The following is a 23,525-nucleotide window of genomic DNA, read 5'->3' on the forward strand; positions in this document are numbered from 1 at the left end:
TAATTTTTTTCTAACGAATGCATATCCACTCGTAATTTTATCTAAATATTATAGGATTCGTCATTTTCTTAAATTAGTAAGAAAAAGAACTTATATATTGACAAAAAAAAAAGCAAAAAAAAATTCTAACGAATTTACATTCACTCGTAATCTTACCTACGTATTATAGGATTTGTCATTTTCTTAAATTAGTAAGAAAAATGACTTATATATTGAAAATATTATTATTCTTTACTCAAGAGCTAAGTCAGCTAACTATGAGCTTTATATCGAAATGGTAATTGTTTTTTTTACTAAAAGATAAATATTTCATTGATGAGAATGAAAAAGCACAAGTTGTTTAAGCCCCAAAAAAAGTGGAAAAAAAGATTAAAAAATAAACATTAGAATTAACAATTGAATACAATTTCAGTACTAAAAGTTTTTTTTTTTTATCAACAACCACGAAAACAGGTAGAATAACCGACGAAGTCAATCCGCACGAACCTTAGTCTCCTGATTACGCTTCAAAGTACGAAATGGTAATTGTTTATCTTGTGATTGCATGAGAAAGTCATAAGAAACCACCAACTTACGTAAAATAATTGAACAATAATCATAACGATCACAATGATCACCTAACATATCATAACATATCATAGAAGAGTTTATCGTCTACCTATATCTTAGATCTGCAAGATATGCTCTGATGACCTTCATATTTTTAGTAGAAGGGCAGTTATAGTATGTAGCTTACCACATGAGTGTCATATGCGGTTGTAAACTAATTAATTATGCGCGTAGTTTTAAAATAATAATAATAATTGATGCGTGTAGTGTTACTATTTTCCATTTTAATGTTGTTTGTATATACAGAATATCTACAAAAATTGATGGATTATAATATTTTTGTCATAGAGCTTGTGAGTTACTATTGAAAGTTCAAACCAGACGTAGAACTTAATTTGGAGGATCGTTTTCTAGTGTAGATATGGACAATAAAAGTATTATTGAACATTTATATTACACGACAGTCATACAGACGAACGAAAAACAAATCATGTTATATATAAAAAATAAATACCAACGCATGTGGATGAACCCACATTTCTAGTAGATTGGTCGGCACTAGAACATGGCCATGTGCTGCTGTGGGTTTGCACCTGTAGTTTACTATTTTGCCCACTGATTTCACTTTACATTATCCGAACGTCTTATGAAAATTATAAACACAGATTAATTTTGTGGGATGGTTTTCATAACGAAAAGTAGTTACTAAATTTAGTATGTTTATTACATTGCTCAATAGTTCGCTTCCATTATTGTTTTGTCATTAATTCGAATCCAACCTGTTTTCTTCCTCCCCACATGCATTTAATGGTACAGTACAATGAAAACAAAATGCTCAGAGATTAAATCATTACAATAATATTATTGAGTTTCCAAGAAAATATTTATGTTAGTGCTAAAACGTTTTTATAAACAACTTGCTAGCATATTTTGCAAACATATTTATGTTAGTTAGGAGTAGTTTTTATAAATAACTTGCTAGATATGAAATTTAGCCGTAATTCTTAGAAACGAGCTAAATAAATACAATCTTATTGCATATTTGCATGCATTAACAAACTAAATCCTCGAATGGTATTATTGTAAGAATAACCACAAAAGAATTGAAGTGAATCTCTTAAGTATACCAGAACAATATGTATACATGAAGAAACATCAAGCTTCAATGGCATCAACAGGAAGAGAAGTTGTCCTTTTCAGACACTTTGGTACTGACCTTCCTCCAAACACCTTATCTTCATCTCCTCCTCTTCCCAACCCCGAAACCGAACCGGAGAATCCATCTTTCAGACCCTCTTCTCCTGTTTCCGACCACATGGACTTCAACTGTTCATCATGCATCTCTCTTATATCCATCTGACACTTAGCTTTAAGCCATCTGAACTCTTGTTGGACCTGGTCTTCTGTTTTCTCTACCTCATCACAGTATAGAGACGGTAAAAACGAGAACGAACCAGACCCGGTTAGATGGTTTAGCGTGTTACTTGCTTCACAAGAAAACGTTATTTCAGGATCCTCATACACTTCTTCCTCTTCCTCTTCTGAATGGTTTTGCCCCGAATCTATCGAGCTAAGCTCTCGGCTCTCCTGCTGTTGCTGCAGCTTCCATATCTCTCTAAGCCTAACCTCGGTTTCTCTTATCGTAATCTCTTCAAACCGTCCATGAGTCTCGCCGCACCCGTTTCTGCAACACTGTGCAACGTTTGCTCCAGGATTGGTCCTCAAGAAATCCATCACCGAGCCCATTGAAGTCCGGTTCGACACACAGTTGCTGCAAATGTTGGCATTTGCAGCAGCTGCAGCAGCAAGAGATTCTTCAAACTCAGGACCAGGTCTCCAACTAGGTACAAGCCTAGATATCTCGCCGTCAATCATGTTGGCTATCTTCGTGACTCCGTGGTCGTCCATATCAAGCTCCGCTACCATCTCCGTTGCAACGCTCAGTGCCGTGTCTGTCTCGATGTCAAATGGGAAGTAAATGTTTCGGACACGCCCTGCAAACAATAACGCCTTTTCTTTAACGGTTTTGTTAGAAAATGTATTTTACTAGTATTTTAGTAGAAAACGTAATTGTACAATTTTAGAAAAATGTAATTATACAATTTTAGAGAAAAATATAATTTACTGTTTTAGCGAAAAATAAAATTTTACGGTTTTAGCAAAAAAATATCTAAATCTAAAAGAGACTATTATCCATTGTAGACGGACTAGTTATAATCCAAAAAATAATGGTCCACGATGGACGGACCAATTGAGAACAATTAAAGTGACTGTTGTTACCTTCTTTGTCGGTGATCCGAAGACGCAAGAACAAGCCACCATCATCTCTTCTCTTCCCTTTAATACTTATATCAACATTACCAGAGCTCTTGTCTTCTTCTTGATCATTTTCATTTCTACACTCAAAGAGCTCAATTCCATGAGTCTCCTCTGTCTCACCTGGATTATAAGCCCACCTGTTTTGATACTCATGGTAACCATTTGAATACTGACGATTCAAAGAGCTACTATTCAACGGGTAGTTGTAGTAGTCAGCAAGATGATGATGAGGCTGCCTAACTAGTGGCGGCATCACCGGATAATCCACATCAACTGATCTCAAATCAAACTCACCGTCGTCTATTCGAAAGAAAGGATCATCTAGCAACTCATGAGCAGAGACTCTAAGAGAAACAGTAGCCAAGCATTTCTCAATGAAGTATTTAACCTCAGGGTCTTTCACCATGTACAATGCATCTGGCTTCTTTCCCTGAAACCGAACATTTTTTAGCTACAAATAGATAGAGATGAAAGCTTTGTTTGGAAAGTCTCACTCACCGACATAACTTTCTTGTAGATCTGAGCAGGGTGTGTGCATTCGCTGTAAGGGTAATCAAACGTTACCATTTCTAGAATGCACATACCAAAGGAGTATATATCAACCAGTTCGTTATACGCTTCTTCGTAGACTTCAGGAGCCATGAACTCAGGTGTACCGACGCAGTGAGCAGCGTGGGACTTTCTTAAAATGGCGGCGAGGCCAAGATCACCAATCTTGACCTCGCCTTGATTGCCGTTAACGAAAATGTTGTCACATTTGAGATCTCTGTGGATTATAGGAGGGTCGTGGTTGTGTAGATAATGTAACCCTCTCAAGATTTGTCTGCACCAATGCTTCACCGCTCTTATGTTCACTCTCTTATGCCTCAGTCTATACCTGAGATCCATTACCGTGTAAGAGTCAAAGAACAAAGAGAGAAAGAGAGAGAGGAGAAGAAGCTTACTGTCTTAAGGTGCCGGAAGTGAACAACTCAGTGACGAAATTGATGTTTCTGTTAGAGGTATCGACCCAAGAGGTGTAGAACTTCATGATGTTTTTGTGTTTAAGGGTCTTGAGGAGATGGATCTCACAGTAAAGCCTCTCGAGATCTTCAGGGCTTTGTAAGAAGTCGTAGAGCTTGACTTGGTTCCATGCTACTTCGATGCCTTCATATTCATCAAATGCTCTGTAACTACAAATAATCAAAAGAAGAGAAAACAACATTTAATGTGTGTATTGATCAAATTAAGCTATTTTCCACAATAGGAAAGTTTCTTTTTGTGGATGGATCTCTTTAATTTGTTTGACCTATGAAGAACATCATAGGGTTAAATACATCACCAGATCAAGAAAAGAAAAAGAAAGAAGAGATGTGATTAACTTACACAGTCTTTGAAGCTCCTTTACCCAGAACTTCATTATACTGCAAACAATAATAACATTAAAGTCAACAACAAAGATAGAAATAAAACTAAGTGAGATTTGGTTGATTGAGAGGGAAAAGCTTACTCTTCCATATCTTCCAGTAGGATCAACTTCAACAAACTCAGAGTAATCTGGCTCAAGATAACTCACCAGATTGTTCATCTCTCTTATCTCCCAATCAGAAAGAAGAAGAAGAAAAATTCCAAAAGTTTATAAATGAATAGATCTACCAATAATATATATGGGTGGGTTTGAGTTTATTCTTATAGAAATTTGGTCATAGTCATCTTGTTCTTCTGACAGAAAGAGTTGAACAGAGAGAAGATAAAACTCATGTAGATAAGAACAGTTTCTGTATTTACTCTCATTATTACAATAAATACTCTATAGTGAGAGAAAGGGATTTGAGCTTAGAAGACAGACAGGCCAAGCTTTCTTCAAGAGTTCAATGGAAGTTTATTTTAATTTTTTCTTTTTCTTTTGGTGGGTTATTACAGAGGAATACGAGCACCTCGTGAAAGAAAGACAAAAGACGGTGTGTGCGTTTCTTGCGGGAACGGTGGTCCAAAGGGGGTTAAACTAATACAAAATATCAACATTTTCTTTTGTTGTTGTTGTTGTAGAAGTCTTTTTTTTTTTTAACTTTTGTCAACTGTTTATAGAAGTCTCAACAGTAGTAACTAGCAACGGTTTATACGGTCACTTGTACTACGTAGGAACGAAATCTAGCTAATCATTTTTAAAATTAATTATGGGTATTTTACTTACTTTTTGTAAAGTTAAATCTAGCTGAGTTTAAATTTTTATCTACGACCAAAAGAAAATTGCTATATATATATTCCCACTATACAGATTGAAATTGTATTTATATGTCATCATTTTCAACTATAGTTATTAAATATAATTGAAATGTTAGTTTTTGTATGATTACAACGTTCGGTGGTGGGGGAATGGTATCCATAATGCATTACGAATCTTTGACCGTATAGTATATCAAGTGAATTAGTTCTATATTGTTTTTGCTAACTTGTTTTGCGTGCTTAATTCGAAAGCAACTGAAATTAATGAATTAATTCATGTTTTATGTATTATTTTAGGTTTATGTAACGCTTATATTTTACGAAAATTTTAAGATTTTTCAGCACGCTGATGAGTGTTTGTGTCAGTTTTGAATCGGATTCCCTTTTAAGAAATGTAACGTCTTATATTTGAACCACCATCCATCTTATTATACTTTAAGTATCCCTTACTTCACATGCAGTAGTTCTAAGTTCTGACACTTGAATTAAGCAAAAAAATGTAAATTGAAACAAACATAGTGTATATCAAAAAACCGGGTGCTATATAACTACCAATGCACCATAACAAGTTTGGTAAAAGATCAAATACAAACCTAAAATGGGATTGGAGACAGCGAGATAATACATTAGCATGTCGAATGGATGTTCCAGAGGAGGCAACAAAGGCTAGTTTGGCCACGTGTTTAGTTGCTTGCGTTATCACACACTATCCTTGACCATACATCAATTCATATATAAATAGTACATTGAGCAATAATCATGAAACGAAATTAAGACTTATTTATAGTTTTGTCCAAAATTTAAATTAGATTATATATTTTTTTTTTTGATAACTCTGGTATCTGGGCAGCCACATTCCCAACTATCCCCCGAAAGGGGTCCAGCGCCCCAACGGAAAGGATGTTAAATCCGTTGTGGCCAAGACTCGAACCCGGGTGGCAGGCAGTACAGCTGTACCTCCTTTACCACCAAGCTACGAGCGCTTGGTTAATTAGATTATATATATCTGTACTATTTTGAACTTAATATATTAGTAATTTTAGCAACTAAAACATAAATTAGTGATAATATGCTGACCATATACATATTATCTATCATGCCTAAAAAATAAACGGTATAAATTGTTTCAAAGAAATATAGTCATATCATAGCAAACACGCCATCAATTGCACCAAGACATGAATAAACAGTCTGTGGTCATATTTTGAACGCCGAATCATAGATATATGATATATCTATCCATAGCAATTTTCATGCCCTTGATTATTCTTTTACTATAAACTATATTCTGATCAGTACGTATTTTGTATACCCCTTCCACCATTAGACTAATAAGAGCTTGTTTAGATCGGCAGGAAACGAGACAAAATTACGTACGTACATTTACACGGCCAAAAAAAAAAAATCACAGTATTTATTTAATAAACGTCAAAAGATCGATGGGGGTCTGGCCATCTAATATTAGACGAAGAACACACATGTGCATGTGGGTGAATACAAAGACATGCACGATCATCATAGCCTTTTAAAATGAAAAAGCTAATAAGGCTTGGTTGTGATAATGAATAACACCAACCACACATCTTATCCATTTGGCCTTTTCCTCACACCATTAAACTTTATCATAAAGTTTAGTTTGATTGCTATTCATTTTTATAAATTTTATACAGGTTATTGGCTTTTTTTCTTTGTTGATTCCAAATTGATATCTATTACTAATTTATAGTTCTAGAATATAATAAACGATGAAAATAATGTGATTACCTTTATTGCCAGTAACTAATAAAATATAATTAATAATTAACTTGGACCTTGTTTGATTAGCTTGGCTGGTTATTCCGTGGGTGTCCGTACGGAATTACGGTAATCACAAGTTCACAACGCTATCCTCAATTAATTACTAACTAATAAAACAATTTTTTTTTTGTAAGATACTACTGACAGTATTTGCCTCGTCGTCACTTAGCGAAAATATATTACACTAACTATGCATATGGACCCAACTATTCGTCTAATCTCCATAGTATATACATCAATGATACTTTTTATAAACTGTGACAGATAATAGATTAGCTGATATAACGTAATGATACTTGTTATAAACTGTGACAGATAATATATTAGCTAATATAACTTACATATATATATAATCTATAATAACCATGGAAATTACGACTGGTTTTCTTACTATCTCCTGGTTACGGAAATTTGTTTTTCATTTGATATCTTTCTTTGTGTGTTTAATTAATCTCAAACAATTATGCGTGTGTTTTCCTCTAATTTATTTGTTCTGTATATTTGGTGATGTTTCTTATAAATTTTGAAAACTAGAAAAATGCTAAATTCAACATAAGAAATATCTAATAATCAAGTCTCATGTGTGAAAACTAATAATCAAACCTCAAGTGTCAAATTTTATAATCAAGTCTCAAGTGTGAAAACTAGAATATATCCAATATAAAAACAGAAGACTAGCAACCTGGACTCAAATCAAACTCTCTATTTCATTATGTTTTTATAACTAACTAAATTAAAATATACTCAATGAAAAAAATACTCAATGGTCATAAAAAGAATCTTGGAACAAAAATAAGTAAGAAAACTATATAATTGTGTTATAAAAGTAACGAAAGTCAAGTCTCATGCAAAGGGATTTCCAAATCCCATAAGATTTAAGAAAGATAATTCATTAGTTGATTAGTTCTATAAAAATAACACCACTTGAAACTCTCTTGTATTGTCAGGAAAAAAAAACAAGAAGACAGATTTTTTTTTTTTTGTCACAGAAACAAGAAGAGAGATTTAAAACTCTGTTTTTTTTTTGTACTAAAAGATTCTTATAATAGCTAACTTCTTCATTGGTATGAAAAAGTTTGGATCTACATCTCAAATAATCATTAGTTGGGAGAAAAAATGAACTGATCAACTTTGGTTAAGTCTTTTTGGCTACAAACTTACAATGCAGTAAAATCTTAAATAACATTGCAATTATTGATTTAGTTTGATACTCTTTACGAAACAACTTCTTTCCTTTTTCTAGTTTGGCTTCAAATTACGGTTATCTAAAACAGTTTGCTCTATCGGATGTCGAATACATCGAACCAGAAATATTGAGCTTAGTAAAACATAGTAGACATCTAAGCCCAAACCAAAGACCTTTAGAGATTATAGGCCGATAGGTGATGATTTGAACGAAAAATGTCTCATAACAAACGAAAAGTGGAGTTGCCCAAAACATAGAGAGGATGATGTGTTAATAACAACAAATCTTTGAAGTGTTTCATTCTTACCGTAGAAGGTAAACAATTAAAAGACTCAACATATTGTGCTTCTGCATGTGAAAAAGAATTTAACATGTATGGAAACAGTAACAATCTTTAACACTTGGAATATCAGGGCATACGCCATGAGTAACAAGCCGGCCGTGTGTGTTTTGTTTTTAATACAAAGTTTATGGCAAACATCATTATCAATATATGTAAAAATGACTGGAATGATTATTACCAGCAGAGAAAGTGAGGAGTACAAACAAAAACGCTACCATAAATCACTTCATATTCTTTTGTATACAACACACACATGATCGTTCTAAAGATTGACCTTGTCCCATTTTTTGTTGGTTTGTTGTTATGATTTTGTTTCGAATTTGGCTTAGCAAATCCGGTAAATATTTTAAACTAACAGAATAACAAAATGTACATAGATCTCTAAGTTTCAGAAAATCAGAAAATATCATGTCTTCCAAAAATGTGGAATCAGTTATCGACTTTTTTTACTGGAAGCTACATACATTCTAGTAGCACACATAACACAAACTACATATTTTAGCATCACACAACTTTAAATGGATGTAAAATTTGGTGAATTTACATTTACAAATATAATAAGAGATAGTAGTCATTATCTGACCATGTCCAAATACATGAATCTCTAGTGCTTTAGATTCTCAGCTCCGAGAGGTGAAAGAGTTGAAGGTGAATATCTGCCTGATTGCTTCAACCGCAGAGACACTCCAGCTCTCAACATGCCTCACAATCTTTCACACAACACACAAAATGTCTCAGACAAAAGACGGAAAGGAATCTTGTGATGATTGTAAAGAGCAAATGTTTTGTATCTTTTCTTACTTTGAAGTCTCTATCAAGTTCATAGACCGTACTTCCATCGATCGATATCAATGGTCTCCATGGAAGTTTCAGGTAAGTTCTGAAACATAGTTCAAGAGACATAAACATCATTAATACAAAGCACAATTCACACCTTTTATTTTAATCAGAATACCTTAGCTTCCACGTCGCCCGTATATAGTTTCCTTGGGACAACTCACTCTGTAATGTATTAAATCGATTTCAAGAACACTGAGAGCATAAAACACACACTAGGATCTAACAAATAGCTATACCTTGTCCATATTTTGAAGTTCAATGGATGCATCTTCAAGGAACGGAACCAGTAATCTCAAGTTGCGTTCATACAACTCTGTACCTGCCAAAGCCAAAACCCAAAAGAGACCACTTTTATTTCTAATATCAAGATTTATGATCTGATCCCACCAATCTAACAAGAGTGCATGAACACCAGCTTGTTCTACATTTGTTCAAGCAGATACTCTACGAAGGGTTCTGCAATGACTCACCCTGGAAGCTGATCGTCGGATCCTCGAAGATGCAATCATCAGAGTAAATTGCAGTAGTGAAGATTCCTGTTACCATTATTTTCAGACATGACTTTAACCAGTTAGTGTCTGAGCTTAGTTTGTAATCACATACCTGTGACGAAATAGGCATTTCCATAGTCTGATCTCAAAACCTCCATCACATCATCAATATCTCGAGCATTTTCCTCATAATCTGATCTGTAGCCAGTTCCAACCGATATTTTCAGACCAAACACGAACAGAGTGTAATAAGAGACATTAACTGAAAGCTCTAGAGATTACTTACTTATCCTCATTTATACGAAGGGTGGTAGAAGGAGACGAAGCGACTGAGAACAGCCGGAGCACTTCAGTGACTCCTCCAACCGCCCACTTCAAGATAGCCGGAGTTTTCTTCTCCGGCGATCCAGAGAAGCATCTCGTCGACCGACGACCAACCCTCTGCACACCCAATGAATCGTAAAATCCCCTAGATGAATAATAAACAAATCAACAGAAACCACCACTCACCTTGAGGGTCGAAGATGAGCTGATAAATATCTGGGAAGTCACTCCCGCCATTTTCTTCCTGTTATAACGGTCGTCGTCGGCAGTTATCCACACACCGCCATTTCTCCACCTTATATTTAAGTATTAAAAAACAAGTTTCACAAACCACCCAAATGTTTTGGAAACTACGAAATGTACCCTAAACTCTTATTTATTAGATTTAAGTACCCATTCCACCACGATTTGGGGGGTGTTGTATCTATTAGAAATAAATTAAGGGGTGAAATGTGGATAAATTATATAATATGTCTCGTTTTTTGAATAAAAATGTGGATAAGCTCTGCCTCTGTAGTCACTCGTAACTGCCAAAAGCTCTGCAGAGAGATAATGGCGGGAGCTGCTTCCACCTCCGATCCACCGTTAAAAATCATAACCGGAGCTGATGCGTTCGGAGCGAGCCTCAAGGACGCGATGGTCTCCCACCTCCGCTCCCTCGGCATAGCCGTGGAGGATACCGGCGTATCGTCATACTACTCCGCCGGAGCCGAAGTCGGCCGCCGCGTCTCCTCCGCATCATCTTCCTCTTCCGAAATCCGCGGCTTGGTCTGCTGCGGGACCGGCGTCGGAGTCGCGATGTTCGCCAACAAGTTCCCCGGAGTCTACGCCGCCACGTGTCTCACCGTCGAAGACGCCGTGAACGCTCGATCGATCAGCGACTGCAACGTCCTCGCGCTCTCCGGCGCGAAAACCTCGCCGGAATCCGCGGTGGAGATCTTCGACGCGTGGATCGGAACTCCGTTCAAATCTCCGTGTCCTGCCTCCGGATCGGAGCCGTGGAGCTCCGAGATCTCCTCCTTTCTCGACGATTCCCTCTCCGAGATGGCTCAAATCGGAAAATCCACCGATCATCTTAGTCCGGTTTATATCGGTTCAATACATTAATTTACGTTTAATACGATTCGGTTTATATCGGTTCAATACGTTAATTTATGTTGAATAAGATTCGGTTTATATCGGTTCTATACATTAATTTTATGTTGAATTGTGTTAACCAGACTAAACCAGAATACAATTCATGCGCGATTTGCTGCTTGGCCAAGAACAGAGAGTTCACTCCAGTTGATATCATGCCTGGAGGCTCGATGAAGATAATGAGGGAGACTCCGACGTCTGCCATCGTGAGGTTTAAAGCGGGAAGCGTGGAGCCGGCGCACCACCACACGTTTGGTCATGATCTTGTAGTCATCAAAGGGAAGAAGAGCGTGTGGAATGTGAGTAAGAGTGAGAGAGCTGATCTCGTTGAGGGAGATTATCTATTCACTCCGGCTGGTGATGTTCATAGAGTCAAGTATTATGAAGACACTGAGTTCTTTATAACTTGGGATGGTCGTTGGGATATCTTCCTTGACGAAGATCTCGAGACTGCAAAGAAAGCCATCCAACAAGAAGCTTCTTGAAGCTGTGAATGTTATGAAAGTTTTAAATAAATAATACAAATGTTCGTCTCTTGTGAATGCTATAAGAGTTTTTTTCTACACATTGTTTCTTGTTGTACAATCATTAGACAAGACTTAGCTCATCAGAAACTGTAGAAGAAGAAAGCTTCTTGTTTAGCTCGGCTAGCTCTTCACCGGCGTCACAGATGTAAGACGAAGCTTGTCTCCCTGACAATGTCGCTCCTTCCATACTATCTATGTAATCCTGCAAGTAGTAGTCCAGAAACATTTAACTTATTGACTTTGTTGTGGATCTGCATGAAACATTATGTTTTAAGTGTTAAAAGAGTTAGTTACCTGCTTTGTGTATGAACCAGCGAGGAAGAAGTTCTTTACAGGCGTCTTCTGATCAGGTCTGAATGGATCTTTGCCTGGTGCTTCACGGTATAAAGACTGAGCTATTTTGACAACTGATGACCATGTGACTTCTAGACCCCGCGACGATGGAAACAGCTCAGTGACCTGCATTGCTACTTTCTCTATGATCTTCTCGTTCGGTAATCGCATGTATGGATCACCTGGAGTTAACACGCACCTGTAGAAACAGAGTTTATGTTCAAGAACCCATGAGACCTACCTGCTAGTTAATTTGTAGAAAGAAGGGGTTAGTGTTTCTTACTGAAGCAGAGAGCCTTGTCCTTCAATGTAATAATCAGCAGGCGAAGCGAGCGCAAGATCCGCAAAACAGGAGAAATCAGCATCAGGAGTGTAGAGAAGGTTGTCTAAACCAACCGCACGTTTCAATTGCCTATATAACACATAAGACAGATAGACTCTGGTAAGTAAAAAAGCCTTCAAGAATCAATCAACTACATAAAAGACTTTTTGAAGAATGGGACCTGGAGAGTTCAATGTCTTCCAACTCAGTGACCCAACCATTGTATCTGAGCTGCACCGTGCAAACAGGTACTCCCTCTAGTTCGTATATATCGTTGAAGAAACGAGATTCTCGCCATTCTTTGGGTAGTAACCTTTTGATTCCAGGCACATCGCATGCTGCAACATACACATCAGCTTTCACAACCTTCTTGTCCGTAGCCTGGAAGCAAAACACCAAAACAGTTAATCAGCCTTCAGACAACAGACAAGCTAAGATCCGATGTCAGGAGCTAAACTTCACCTTGGAAACTGCTAGTCCTGTGACATAAGTTTCTCCATCTGCTGTTTTATCATAAAGTATCTCCCTGCATCCCCACCTTAGATGGATTCTGTTTTGAAGATGATAAGCTGATGAGATGCTTATAGTGAATAACCATTGTTATAGATAATAACAGACGCACACACACACACCTGCCACCTCTATCTGTGATGTATTGTTTGATAGGACCACTCAAGTAAGTATCAGGGGAGCCCTTGAGCATACGCAACAAAGAAGCTTCTGTCTTGGTGGCGAATAGGGAGAATATGGTAAGCATGCATCTCGCACTCATGTTGTCACAGTCTATGAAACCGAGTGCATAAGCAACAGGATCCCACATTCTCTGGATACTCGCCCTCGTCCCACCTTTTGAAAGGAACCAATCCGAGAAACTTATCTGCAAAATGGTATCCCAAAAAAAATCAGAGAAATACAAAAAAATAGAAGTAGAAATGAGCAATCACAGAGATTATATCTATCATTGTTTTACACTGTCCAGGTTGCGAATGTCTTTCATTGCTCCATCAGGGTTAACAAGAGCTTTAACGACCGGGCTTAATGCAAGAGCTAGTGAGTTCCTCAGCTTGTCATAGGGCTGTTTGGCCAAAACAAGAATAATCCAATAGTCAGCTTGAGGTAGGTGCTTATAGAGATATGTATCTGCTAAGCACGCCAGTGAACAGAATGAGCTGAGAAGTGTAACTTATACCTTGAGTTGATTTGTGACTAAGAAGGCGCGGATACCGTGAATTGGAGCTCCAACAGGAAACCGAAAATCAAGCTCTGCATATAAAATGCACATCTCAGTAAGGCTGAAACCACAGAGGAGAGCAATGAGCTGAGAGACAAACCTCCAATTTCGCTGCCTTTGTTTATAAACGTATGAGTGTGGTCTTTGACAAGAAGGTTCTTATCAGCTCCCACCTACACATCACCAAAAAAAAGAAAAAAAAACTTCATATATGAGAATTGAACTTCATTCATCAAAGCAAAAACTCATTTGGTAAAACAGAAAACCTTTTTCATCAAGCGGAAGAGGTTGTTGTAGCATCCAAAGAACACATGTAGACCCATTTCAATGTGGTTCCCTCGTCTATCTACAAAAGAGCCCACTTTGCCACCAATAAACGTCCTTGAATCATATATATCCACCTGAAACAATAACACATTCACATATCCAAATCAAAAGGTAAAAACAAAAAAAAGAATTAGAGATGCAACAATCACAACACCTCGTGACCCTGATCGAGAAGCTCAACAGCAGTCGACATGCCTGCAAGTCCAGCTCCAATGATAGCTACTTTCAGCTTAGGTCCCTTGTATGGTACAGGCTCTGGTGGAAACAGACCCTTTGGAGCTGCATTTTCATAACCAGAACATTTAAACTGTAACCCAAATCATCACCGTTCATAAGTTCTCTATACACAGAATCAATTTGATCGATTGGATTAAACCAAATACATGTCAATTTTCTCAAAATTCAAAATCAAGACTGTTTGTGGCATAAAGCTAAAGCCTTTAAACCTATCTACATGTCAAATTCACAAACTTCGCATAAAAATCAAAACTTTCGGATTGTTTCAAGTCCAATTCAACCACCCAGAATCCAAAACATCCAAAGGAATCAACTTTCTGTAGAGTAGACAGTAAAGGTTCAATTTTTATTTGTTGGGTTATTACCGTTAACACTCATGTCGGAAACATCGGCGTCGAGTGAACACCTAACATGAAACCTCCGAGGCGTCTTCCACGGAGGAACAGAGGAGAGAAACGCAGTAGCAGGAGTTGCGGCGAAAACGATCGAAGAAGCCATCGAGAATCAACTCTGAGATAAGAGCTGATTTTAATTCGGTTAAAGCTTAAAAGTGACGAGAGATGAAGAAAGTGGTTTGTGATGATGATGATAAGTGCTTTCCTTTTCTCTCCGCATAGACTCTGTGGCCTAACTGTGGCCAGTGGGATAAAACTTTTTTTATTTTGTTGTTTAAAAATTTAATCAAACCGAGTAATTGTCATAATACCGGAAATAGCCAATACCGAACCAATCTATTCGGGTAAACGTATCCGTCAACTACTTTATTTAAACTTTGACTAGTAAGTGATACCTAATAAGTGTAACTAGTAAAAGCCCAATGGAGCAGAAATGTATGGGCTCAGTTTTGGGCATTAAATGCATGACAATTAGTCTTTTTTTTTTTTTTTTGCATGACAATTAGTCATGGAACCGCACACGTGTAGGGTAATATAACTGCAAACCTACTTTTGATTGACATAAAAATCAAGAGAAAATTACAGCTATGAACACTTTTTGTCTTTGTAATGACAAGATAAGACACTCCATGTTGTTATTTAAATATCGTTTTATTACGCATCCAAAAAGATAAATTCATATATATTACTTGATCTGAACAATTTTAATTCTTTAATTTCTTAAGAATTAATATATATATAAGCTTAAATTATTTATTTTTTTATTAATTATTTGTAACATTTAAAATCTCTTGCCAACTCAGATAAGTTTGTGTCCCAGTTCTACGGTCTTTTTCCATGGAATGAAATAAATTAATTCGTATTTGGTACTAATAGATATAGATAAATAAAAAATTCGTTAATTACCTAACGTATAAAGTAATCAATCGACAGTGAAACACAAAGTCTCGTTTTTGTCTGTTACTGTCTGATTGACTCCAGTAATAGTATATCACACACATTCATTCTCTCTCTCCCTCCCGAACTCTCAGGCTTTCTCTTTAATTCCTCCTCGTTCGATGAACTTTCTTGTAGAAACTGGATCCATTTGAGAAAACCCATTTCAAATCTATTCACTTTTTCTCATTTCTATGCATTTTTTAAGAAAATTGCATTCCCCTTGAAGCTCCAGAGAGAAGAAAATGAGAGACTTTCCTTCTTGCTCCGGCGAAAACGGCGTTCAGGTTGCAAATTCTCCATCCTCCACCGCCGGAAAAACAGCTCAGAATCTTGTCATTTGCATCTACCGTTGCCGCATCCGTGGCAAGACTTGCTTGATCACTGTCACATGGACTAAGTCTCTGATGGGTCAGTGTGTAACCATCGGAGTCGATGATTCTTGCAACACAAGTCTCTGTAAAGTCGAGATTAAGCCCTGGCTCTTCACTAAACGAAAAGGTTCCAAGAATCTAAGTAATATTAGTGTCTTCTGGGATCTCTCCTCTGCTAAGTTTGGATCCAGCCCCGAGCCTTTAGGAGGGTTCTACGTATGCGTGGTTGTTGACAAAGAGATGACTCTTCTTCTCGGTGATATGAGGAAAGAAGCTTTTAAAAAAACTAACGCTGCACCGTCTTCATCTCTCGGTGCTGTGATTATGGCTAAGAGAGAGCATGTGTTTGGTAAGAGAACGTTTGAAACAAAAGCTCAGTTCTCGAACGATGGCAAAACGCATGATCTTGTGATAGAATGTGACGTGAGTGTTTCTGATCCTTGTCTCGTTGTTCTTGTTGATGGGAAGGTCTTGATGAAGGTGAAGCGGGTTCATTGGAAGTTTCGTGGTAATGATACGATGGTTGTCGATAGGATCTCTGTGGAAGTTATTTGGGATGTTCATAGTTGGTTCTTTGGTCTGCCGTCGTCACCGGGGCATGCTGTGTTTATGTTCAGGACTTGTCAACAACCTGTTGAAAAGACTTGGTCGTTTTCGCAACAGGTTCCAACGAGCTCGAAGTCTCAGAGTGTTGGGTTCTCGTTGGTTCTGTACGCTTGGAAGAACGAGTAGAGAATAAGAAGAAGAAGTTTTGAGAGTTCTTTTGTTTTCTCTTGAGTGCTAACAAAAGATTTTTAAAAAGGAACTGTTGATTCTTCTCAATTGATTTTATCATAGGATCGTCAGAAGAACTTGATCTTGGTATATATCAGTTTCATGTCATAGTTTCTACATGACACTTGTAAAGACTCTTGTTCAAAGTCAGATTGCTTTGGTCCTGTATCAAGAAACCAAATGTCCAGATACTATGTTTTGGTCTCCTGGTAGCATAATGTTCTTTACTAGGATGGAGATTGTTAAGTTGTTAACTACATTACATGTTTCTTTGACTTATAGTATGTGTTCTGAAAATAGGTGATTTATTAGAAAATCGGCAAATACGATTTTTTTCAAACCGATTTAATAGAAAATCAGCGTTAAAAAATCAGTCTAGGGGCTGCATAAACAATAAAATTTTATAAGACGCCTAACCACCGCCTAGCGTTTTTTGATAACATTGCTTATAGTTCTTGTTCTGTTATGATTGTCTTCCGGGCATTTGTGGAAAGTCCTCCAAAGATGATTATCAAACCTGTAGATATTCTTTCTAAACCTATACAATGGAGCTGTTTTTTTTAATATTCAAATGTATTAAGCATTTGATTTTGAACCTCCTTAAAGACATATCATGGCTTTGTTTTTGTTTCTCGCCATACTTTTTCATTGTATACAGAACTTAACAAAGTCCAATGCCGTTATCCAGCCCTTCACCGTTTATGCAGGTACAAAAGTCCAATGCCACTATCAAGGAAGACTATATATATAGAGAGAGAGAGAGAGAGAGAGAGAGAGAGAGAGAGAGAGAGAGAGAGAGAGAGAGAGAGAGAGAGAGAGAGAGAGAGAGAGAGAGAGAGATGGGTTTGTACTTGAAGATTCCTGAAAATTTTGAATCAGCAAGTCATTGGTTTACTAATGTTTTCACATTACAATTATTATTTCCCTTGTTTTTGGACGCTTCTGTAGCCATCCATCAAAGCCCTGCTGAAAAGTTCCAGAGTTTAATTGTCACCATCTTGTTTGTATATGGTTTTACACAACAAAACTCTTCAAACAGTGCTTAACATTAAACCACTTGAAATGGATTCTTGTCTTCGTCGAAATGTTTGTTCAAAAACTGACATTGGAACTGTTTATTGTAGCATTGACCCGTGACATGAGTCTTTTGCATAGTTTTATGATTGTATATCCACCAAAAAAAAAGTGTACAGCTTTGCACTCTTGCTTGAAAGAACATCAAAGTTGCCTTGGATTGTCAAGTCAGAGAAAGAAATATCTTTTAGAACAAGCCAAGTTACTTTAGTCTCTTTATACTGTCAATTCAAATTTTTAGATTTGCATATCTCAATGGGTGGGGGGGGGGGACCCCAACTAAAAAAACTGTATGCAGTTTAATAGAAGGCCTTTGAAACAGCTTGCCGTTTGGCTTTGATCACAATCACTCTTTTTGGCTCTTTTGGTCTGTGGGGGAATCTTGAAAAGTTTTAGTGAGAAAAGAGAGAGACATAGATGTGTCCCTTTACAATTGCTTCCTATTGCTTCAACAAAGTTTCTTTTGGGTGTTTGTGGAATCATCACATGTCTGCCTTTGTGTCTAGCTACTGTTATAATAATGCCAATGACCATCAGTTTCCTATACCATGCCATCTAGAGTCTAGACCCCACCCTATGTTTACTACTGGATCTAAAGACTTGATTAAAACTTGCATCATTCATAGCATTTTTACAAAGAAGGTGTAAAGACAAGGATAAAGAGAAGCTTTATTCATCTAAACTTAAGCTGATCTTGAAAAAGAAACTTAGTGTAGTGATGACTCCAAATAAGATGATCAGATGCAAGATCATGCTGTACCTGTCTAGAAGAAGCGTTGAGTATAGAGACACAATTTGAGAAAAAGATGTAGCATAAATTATCCAAAACTCGAGTTTATACTGAGAAAAGTAATTAATACACCAAAATTAAGAAGCTGAGGGTCCAAAAGAGTGTGAAAAGACACAAAGCATTAAAGAAACTAAAGTTTAGAAGAAAAAACGATCTCTCAAATTCATCCCTTCTTCGAAAACACATCTTAAGCTCCAATGATCTCAGTAGGTTCCTCGGCAGCAGTCTCATCGGCCGGCCTGTCAACCTTGACACCAACATCCTCTGCTGTGTAGTCTCCGTGAACCTACACAGAATTTATAAACAAAACAATTTGATTTGTTCTTTATAAAAAATCAAAACAGGATGTGTTGTTAGGGTGATTTCTACTCACCTCCATGAGCTTTCCGAGGTCGAACTTGGGAGCCTTGAGGATCTTGACTTTACGGATGAAAACATTCTGAAGAGGGTAGATGCCCTGAGTCGCCTTCTCAATATCCTTCCCAATAGCTTCGGGAATAAACTTGGCAACAAGCTCCTTGAGGTCACAAGACGAAGCTTCCTTGATCATGATCTCCCTCATCTTGCTGCGAATCTAAGGGAATGCACACAAACAAAAAAAAGTTTGAATGATCAAAGAGATCAGAACTAAAGAGTTTGATATTAGTATGAATATATATACCTGACGGATTTGGCTGGATTGAGCATAGCAAGTTCTCTTGACTTGGTTAGCACGTCTCTTGGTGAAGGCGATGCAGAAAAGCCTCAGTGTGTAGTTGTCTGTGGTTTTGACATCGACATGAGACTCGATCAGAGTCTGCCACTTCTTAACCAAGGACCTGAGCTTGTCGGTTGTGAAGTCCATACCCTAGAGATGAAAAAGAGAGAGAGTAAGAACTCAGGAGTGCGCCACAAGAAAAACATGAGACAATGTTCGAAATCTAATGTTTTAAATCATGTGTGCTTACCCAGAACTGGGTCAACACATTCCTGCCCTGGACATCTTCAGCTCTGAGACGGATCTTCCTGTAAGCGTGATCCTCATCACCTTGGAGATCAGCAAGAGAAACCTCGAAAACTCTGTGTTTCAAACCCTCTGATGCAATCTGGTATGTTTCAAAAGCACATATAGCAACAATTCAAATATATATAAAAGGATACATTCAATCTCAAAGTGAGCATATACAATACACTACAACATCACTACAATTCTCAAAGCTATGATTACTACAGTAACATCACAACATGAGATATACAACTGTCGGAATCAATCTAAGGAACCAGTAACATTACACTAATTGCCGACACAACATGAACTTGTAACCATACATTACTAACAACTGTCGGAATCAATCTAAAGAACCATTTGCACTAAGTTCCGACAAACCTCACAGACTCTTACAAAGAATCTCAAAAGCTAAAGAGACAGTGAAACATGTTGTTACCTTGGTACCCTGAGTTCTAGAAACAAGTGTCTTTCCGACATTTCTGTGAGTGAAGTTGGAGGGAGCCTTGATGTCATACCAATCCTTCTTGGAGAAAGGATCAACACTGCAATCATTCAATTAGAAAAAAAAAACAAATCAAATTACAAAACTCAATTGAATTAAAGAGCTTTCAAAAGATGTATAAATAATAACACTTACATCTTCTTCTTCCCTCCCTTTCTTCCTTTAGAGATTCTCTTGTTCTTCCCGACGGCCATGGCTGAGGATAATTAGCTCGACGACGAAAGCAAACAGAAGAAGATGTAACTTCTACGGCGGCTTGTTGTGTTTTAAACCTGCGTATTAGGGTTTTGAGTTTCTTTCGTTGGACACGATGAGATCGAACAGTTTGGGCTTTTCAAAGTAATTTACATAAGGCTCAATTAAAAGGCCCAAATATATATTTACTTGTGAAAAAAGAGGTAACAAAAAATGGCAATATTTGATACTTGTGTTTGATTAAAAAAAAAAATAACTCAATCATTGGATACAAAACAAAATAAGTTATACAAAAGTTGTATTAGATAAATCAGTTGATAAATATAATTGTTAGTCTCGTAAACCATGTAATATGTGAATCAATGTATAATAAACTCAAGAGACAACAACAAGTTTAAACCAACAAATGTGAGACTGTAAAATTAGTTCAAAAAAAAATGTGAGACTACATAGATTAAATGTGGTTCTTCTGGTTCTTTTTGTTAGAATTTAATTAGCTCGATTAAACACCTCTAGTAAAAGCGTGTAGCTGGGAGTCAATGTATATAATAAACCAAGAGCAAAGATGAAAAAAAAATTATAATAACAATGACAACAAAAAGCCAAACAAATAAATGTGAGCAAGCGTTTTTCATTCCTTTTGTGGTCTCTAATGAACTTAAGAAAGTTTCAAGCTTCTTAAAGCAGACGAGAGGAGGTTGAGTTTGGCCGGAGATTTTTGCTTGTACTCTTTCTCCAAAGCAGTTGCAGCCAGAGACTCAAGCTCTTGTGCAGCCATGTCCTTGTCCTCTTTGTTCCTGCCTCTTGAGAGCTGTGAGATCGCTGATCCGCACTGGTTTCACATAGATAAATCACTTCAGTTTGGTGTCAACTTGGATACCGAGGTGGATTAAACCGGTGTGAGAGGATGAAAGGAGATCTTACCAAGCATATTCCGAGGAGGGCTCTTGTGCATTTACCGCCTGTTAAGTCTATGGTTGCTGCATAGTACTTTCTTGCTGCGATGAGGTTTTCAAGTCCACCAATCGTATAGAGAACCTGATTTTGAGGATTACAAAAAAAAAATAGCATTAACAACACAATACCAGAAGAATCATACATGACCAAAGCGGTAACTATAGTTCGAACAAACAGAACTTTCAAAAAAAAATTGGATCCGAGTTTTGCATTGATATTAGCTGTGTGAACCAATGCTCAAAGCTCCATACGATTGTTCTTTCTTATAAAGCTACTTCATGACTTACACATACGAATGGCCACTAAGTCTAAGATGTTTGCTCAATACAGTGTCTTAAACAGACTTCTTGGTGACGTCCGTAAATGAAGCAATGGAAACGTTACATAGACTTACATCTGCATACGCTAAGTGGTACAAGGGAAGAGTAGGCTGAGATAAAATGAGCTCCTCGTAGCAGAAAGCTGCTTGTTTATACCTGTTACAGGATTATAAATTAGATATGGTTGCCAAAAAAAATGAAAAAATAATTGTTAAATGTTGCTTAGTGAATTGTTTTGTCAAAGAGAGTCCAGAGGACTGAGGATAGAGAGGCGCACATTTGCAAGGAAACATAAATTTCCGCAAGTTCTCTCCAGGCATCATGATCAGCCATAAATCTACATTAGACACAGAAGAGCAAATGAAGGTGATCAATTTCACCGATATACTTGTATTAATCCAGCTTGGGGTTAGTAAGTACTCACACTTCAAGATATTTGTTTAGATGTTCAATGGCTAAGGAAGGTTTGCCCTGTGCCTTGGCCATAGCCACCTTTCTTTTGTGTATCACCTAGACATCGAGTTTTACTTACAACACTTTAACATCTGGATGCAGCATGTGGGTAGTTTCATGAAGCAAAGATGGGACAACTTACTTGATCGAGTGGATTATCCTCCAAAAGGATTGAATAGGCTTTTTCAGCCTCTTCCCACATCCCCTTTGCTTCTATAAGCAACGCCTCCAGCTTTCCTGAAATACATTACCAAGATACAGCTCAGATTGGGATCAAGGTAAACTAAGAAACTAGATGCCTGCAGAGCCCCATTTTTCATAAAAAAAAAACATCAGCGCACAGATATGCAAGACTCCAAAATGACAAAATAGACAACAACAAAAAAAACTGAGTAAGAGCTGGTGAATAAACAAAGCTTACAGACTTATGAATTCAGCTTGGCTTAGCTGGTGGTATACTAAATTTTCTTACTTTTGGGAAGGAAATGCGAAAAAAAGGTTTAAGACCTAGTTCTGGATTCCTGGATAGTTAATGGTGTATCCTAGTAGCTAGCCAAGAGAGAGAGAGAGAGAGAGAGAGGGAAGCAAGCAAATTATGAAGTCCAAAAAGAGTTGATATGGACTTACCAACACGTTTGCTTTCTGGAAATTTCTTCTGCAGAACCTTGATGCAATTCTACAAAAAAAAAAACAAGTGCCTCCTTTTTGTGAAATATCCAAATATCTACAGCAAGCAGGCTTGACTAAGTGCGGAATTGAGAAGAATGATTTGGAAGGCAAAGGCGATACCCAATTCGAATTATACTCTTAATCAATCCTTTTATCTTAAGAATGCATCCATGATTGTTACATGATATATAATGCAAGAAAAGAGGGTTAAGCCTCAGAAAATAGCATAGATACACAAAAAGGCGTGACCTTAAAATAGGATCATTCTCAATGTAGCAGTGGAAGGCAACTGACCTGTGCAACAGCAAGAGATTGACAGTCCATAGCTGCCATTGCTACCTGCTCATATAGTATCCATTCTACACAGAAAAAAGGGAAGAAAATTTAGCTCTCTAAGTTTACAAAACAAACAGCACATCTTTTCACTGCATATCCACAACTAGTGTAAAGTTAACCTCTAATTAAGCTAAGACAACAAAAACAGATTGGGAAAGAAATGACATTTACAAAAAAAAATAAACTCCACAGACATAACAAAATAGATTCCATGGAAACAAAAGTCTTTCCTTACAACAAGTGTTCAAGTAGTGATAGCAAACCAATATAGCAACAATACCAGATAATTACATCAATATTAGATTTCAGAAGCAAATCAACAAACACCACTCAAGCATACCATCTGGACCAAGAGCGGATCGCTTTCCCGAATCGTTTAAGATCGAGAGACCGTGCTTGAGCACGATCTCTGATCGGCGAACCTTGAGCTTACGAACGAGGTAAAGATACTCCCAAACGCCTCCGCCTCCATTCTCGACTTGATTCTCGAGTTGGTTTAGCTCTCTCTCCTCCGTCTTCGTCACCATCTCTCTCTCCAGATTTGCTCTGTTGTTTGTTTGTGCCTTCAAAAATTGTTCGCCTGTAATTGATCCC

The 23,525-nt window shown here is 37.2% G+C and overlaps 7 protein-coding genes across 7 annotated transcripts; 2 read left to right on the plus strand and 5 right to left on the minus strand.

Annotated features, from left to right (window-relative positions):
• Positions 1 to 1,565: 1,565 nt before the first annotated feature.
• LOC106453078 (serine/threonine-protein kinase WNK1) lies at positions 1,566 to 4,859 on the minus strand. The gene is made up of 6 exons (XM_013895310.3): positions 4,358 to 4,859; positions 4,234 to 4,271; positions 3,813 to 4,040; positions 3,367 to 3,745; positions 2,830 to 3,298; positions 1,566 to 2,543 (listed from the first exon to the last, which is right to left on the minus strand). The coding sequence occupies exons 1-6, from the start codon at positions 4,433 to 4,435 to the stop codon at positions 1,705 to 1,707; spliced, it is 2,031 nt and encodes a 676-aa protein (XP_013750764.2). The 5' UTR covers positions 4,436 to 4,859; the 3' UTR covers positions 1,566 to 1,704.
• Positions 4,860 to 8,751: 3,892 nt separating this feature from the next.
• Positions 8,752 to 10,403, minus strand: LOC106345651. Its single transcript, XM_013784822.3, has 8 exons — positions 10,241 to 10,403; positions 10,017 to 10,171; positions 9,843 to 9,928; positions 9,710 to 9,775; positions 9,476 to 9,558; positions 9,355 to 9,401; positions 9,201 to 9,279; positions 8,752 to 9,109 (listed from the first exon to the last, which is right to left on the minus strand). Exons 1-8 carry the CDS (start codon positions 10,289 to 10,291, stop codon positions 9,020 to 9,022), a joined length of 657 nt encoding a protein of 218 aa, XP_013640276.2. The 5' UTR covers positions 10,292 to 10,403; the 3' UTR covers positions 8,752 to 9,019.
• Positions 10,404 to 10,531: 128 nt separating this feature from the next.
• Positions 10,532 to 11,756, plus strand: LOC106453080 (DNA damage-repair/toleration protein DRT102-like). Its single transcript, XM_013895312.3, has 2 exons — positions 10,532 to 11,137; positions 11,275 to 11,756. Exons 1-2 carry the CDS (start codon positions 10,547 to 10,549, stop codon positions 11,674 to 11,676), a joined length of 993 nt encoding a protein of 330 aa, XP_013750766.2. The 5' UTR covers positions 10,532 to 10,546; the 3' UTR covers positions 11,677 to 11,756.
• A 23-nt stretch (positions 11,757 to 11,779) lies between these two features.
• On the minus strand, positions 11,780 to 14,666 carry LOC106453079 (zeta-carotene desaturase, chloroplastic/chromoplastic). The gene is given in 12 exon segments (NM_001315877.1): positions 11,780 to 11,920; positions 12,013 to 12,250; positions 12,335 to 12,463; positions 12,555 to 12,754; positions 12,836 to 12,923; positions 13,006 to 13,250; positions 13,344 to 13,448; positions 13,563 to 13,636; positions 13,705 to 13,777; positions 13,871 to 14,005; positions 14,086 to 14,210; positions 14,534 to 14,666. Coding segments are annotated over 12 exon segments (1,686 nt in total).
• Positions 14,667 to 15,367: 701 nt separating this feature from the next.
• On the plus strand, positions 15,368 to 16,880 carry BNAANNG10680D. Its single transcript, XM_013784823.3, has one exon. It carries the CDS (start codon positions 15,745 to 15,747, stop codon positions 16,603 to 16,605), a length of 861 nt encoding a protein of 286 aa, XP_013640277.2. The 5' UTR covers positions 15,368 to 15,744; the 3' UTR covers positions 16,606 to 16,880.
• Positions 16,881 to 18,515: 1,635 nt separating this feature from the next.
• LOC106453081 (40S ribosomal protein S3a-2) lies at positions 18,516 to 20,344 on the minus strand. The gene is made up of 6 exons (XM_013895313.3): positions 20,137 to 20,344; positions 19,936 to 20,041; positions 19,459 to 19,596; positions 19,173 to 19,358; positions 18,885 to 19,085; positions 18,516 to 18,797 (listed from the first exon to the last, which is right to left on the minus strand). The coding sequence occupies exons 1-6, from the start codon at positions 20,193 to 20,195 to the stop codon at positions 18,699 to 18,701; spliced, it is 789 nt and encodes a 262-aa protein (XP_013750767.2). The 5' UTR covers positions 20,196 to 20,344; the 3' UTR covers positions 18,516 to 18,698.
• A 416-nt stretch (positions 20,345 to 20,760) lies between these two features.
• On the minus strand, positions 20,761 to 23,504 carry LOC106453082 (ER membrane protein complex subunit 2). Its single transcript, XM_048780212.1, has 9 exons — positions 23,272 to 23,504; positions 22,890 to 22,954; positions 22,554 to 22,602; positions 22,069 to 22,163; positions 21,898 to 21,983; positions 21,751 to 21,810; positions 21,548 to 21,629; positions 21,121 to 21,234; positions 20,761 to 21,028 (listed from the first exon to the last, which is right to left on the minus strand). Exons 1-9 carry the CDS (start codon positions 23,456 to 23,458, stop codon positions 20,855 to 20,857), a joined length of 912 nt encoding a protein of 303 aa, XP_048636169.1. The 5' UTR covers positions 23,459 to 23,504; the 3' UTR covers positions 20,761 to 20,854.
• Positions 23,505 to 23,525: the final 21 nt, after the last annotated feature.

The sequence above is a fragment of the Brassica napus genome, chromosome A5 (genome assembly GCF_020379485.1).
Source record: "Brassica napus cultivar Da-Ae chromosome A5, Da-Ae, whole genome shotgun sequence".
NCBI lineage: Eukaryota > Viridiplantae > Streptophyta > Magnoliopsida > Brassicales > Brassicaceae > Brassica > Brassica napus.

Bases quoted from the DNA above. Each gene is read 5' to 3' on its own strand.
- LOC106453078 (XM_013895310.3), bottom strand. From the start codon at position 4,435: ATGAACAATCTGGTGAGTTATCTTGAGCCAGATTACTCTGAGTTTGTT. The intron at 4,272-4,357 runs GTAAGCTTTTCC...TATTGTTTGCAG, and splicing joins CTACTGGAAGATATGGAAGA to TATAATGAAGTTCTGGGTAA. The intron at 2,544-2,829 runs GTAACAACAGTC...TATTGTTTGCAG, and splicing joins TCGGATCACCGACAAAGAAG to GGCGTGTCCGAAACATTTAC.
- LOC106345651 (XM_013784822.3), bottom strand. From the start codon at position 10,291: ATGGCGGGAGTGACTTCCCAGATATTTATCAGCTCATCTTCGACCCTC. The intron at 9,776-9,842 runs GTATGTGATTAC...TAATGGTAACAG, and splicing joins AAATGCCTATTTCGTCACAG to GAATCTTCACTACTGCAATT. The intron at 9,559-9,709 runs GTGAGTCATTGC...TGGCTTTGGCAG, and splicing joins TCCGACGATCAGCTTCCAGG to GTACAGAGTTGTATGAACGC.
- LOC106453080 (XM_013895312.3), top strand. From the start codon at position 10,547: ATGTGGATAAGCTCTGCCTCTGTAGTCACTCGTAACTGCCAAAAGCTC. The intron at 11,138-11,274 runs GTTTATATCGGT...TGTGTTAACCAG, and splicing joins CCACCGATCATCTTAGTCCG to ACTAAACCAGAATACAATTC.
- BNAANNG10680D (XM_013784823.3), top strand. From the start codon at position 15,745: ATGAGAGACTTTCCTTCTTGCTCCGGCGAAAACGGCGTTCAGGTTGCA.
- LOC106453081 (XM_013895313.3), bottom strand. From the start codon at position 20,195: ATGGCCGTCGGGAAGAACAAGAGAATCTCTAAAGGAAGAAAGGGAGGG. The intron at 20,042-20,136 runs GTAAGTGTTATT...GAATGATTGCAG, and splicing joins AAGGGAGGGAAGAAGAAGAT to TGTTGATCCTTTCTCCAAGA. The intron at 18,798-18,884 runs GTGAGTAGAAAT...AATTCTGTGTAG, and splicing joins ACCTCGGAAAGCTCATGGAG to GTTCACGGAGACTACACAGC.
- LOC106453082 (XM_048780212.1), bottom strand. From the start codon at position 23,458: ATGGTGACGAAGACGGAGGAGAGAGAGCTAAACCAACTCGAGAATCAA. The intron at 21,811-21,897 runs GTGAGTACTTAC...TGTCTAATGTAG, and splicing joins CTAAACAAATATCTTGAAGT to ATTTATGGCTGATCATGATG. The intron at 21,235-21,547 runs GTAAGTCTATGT...CCTCAAAATCAG, and splicing joins ACCACTTAGCGTATGCAGAT to GTTCTCTATACGATTGGTGG.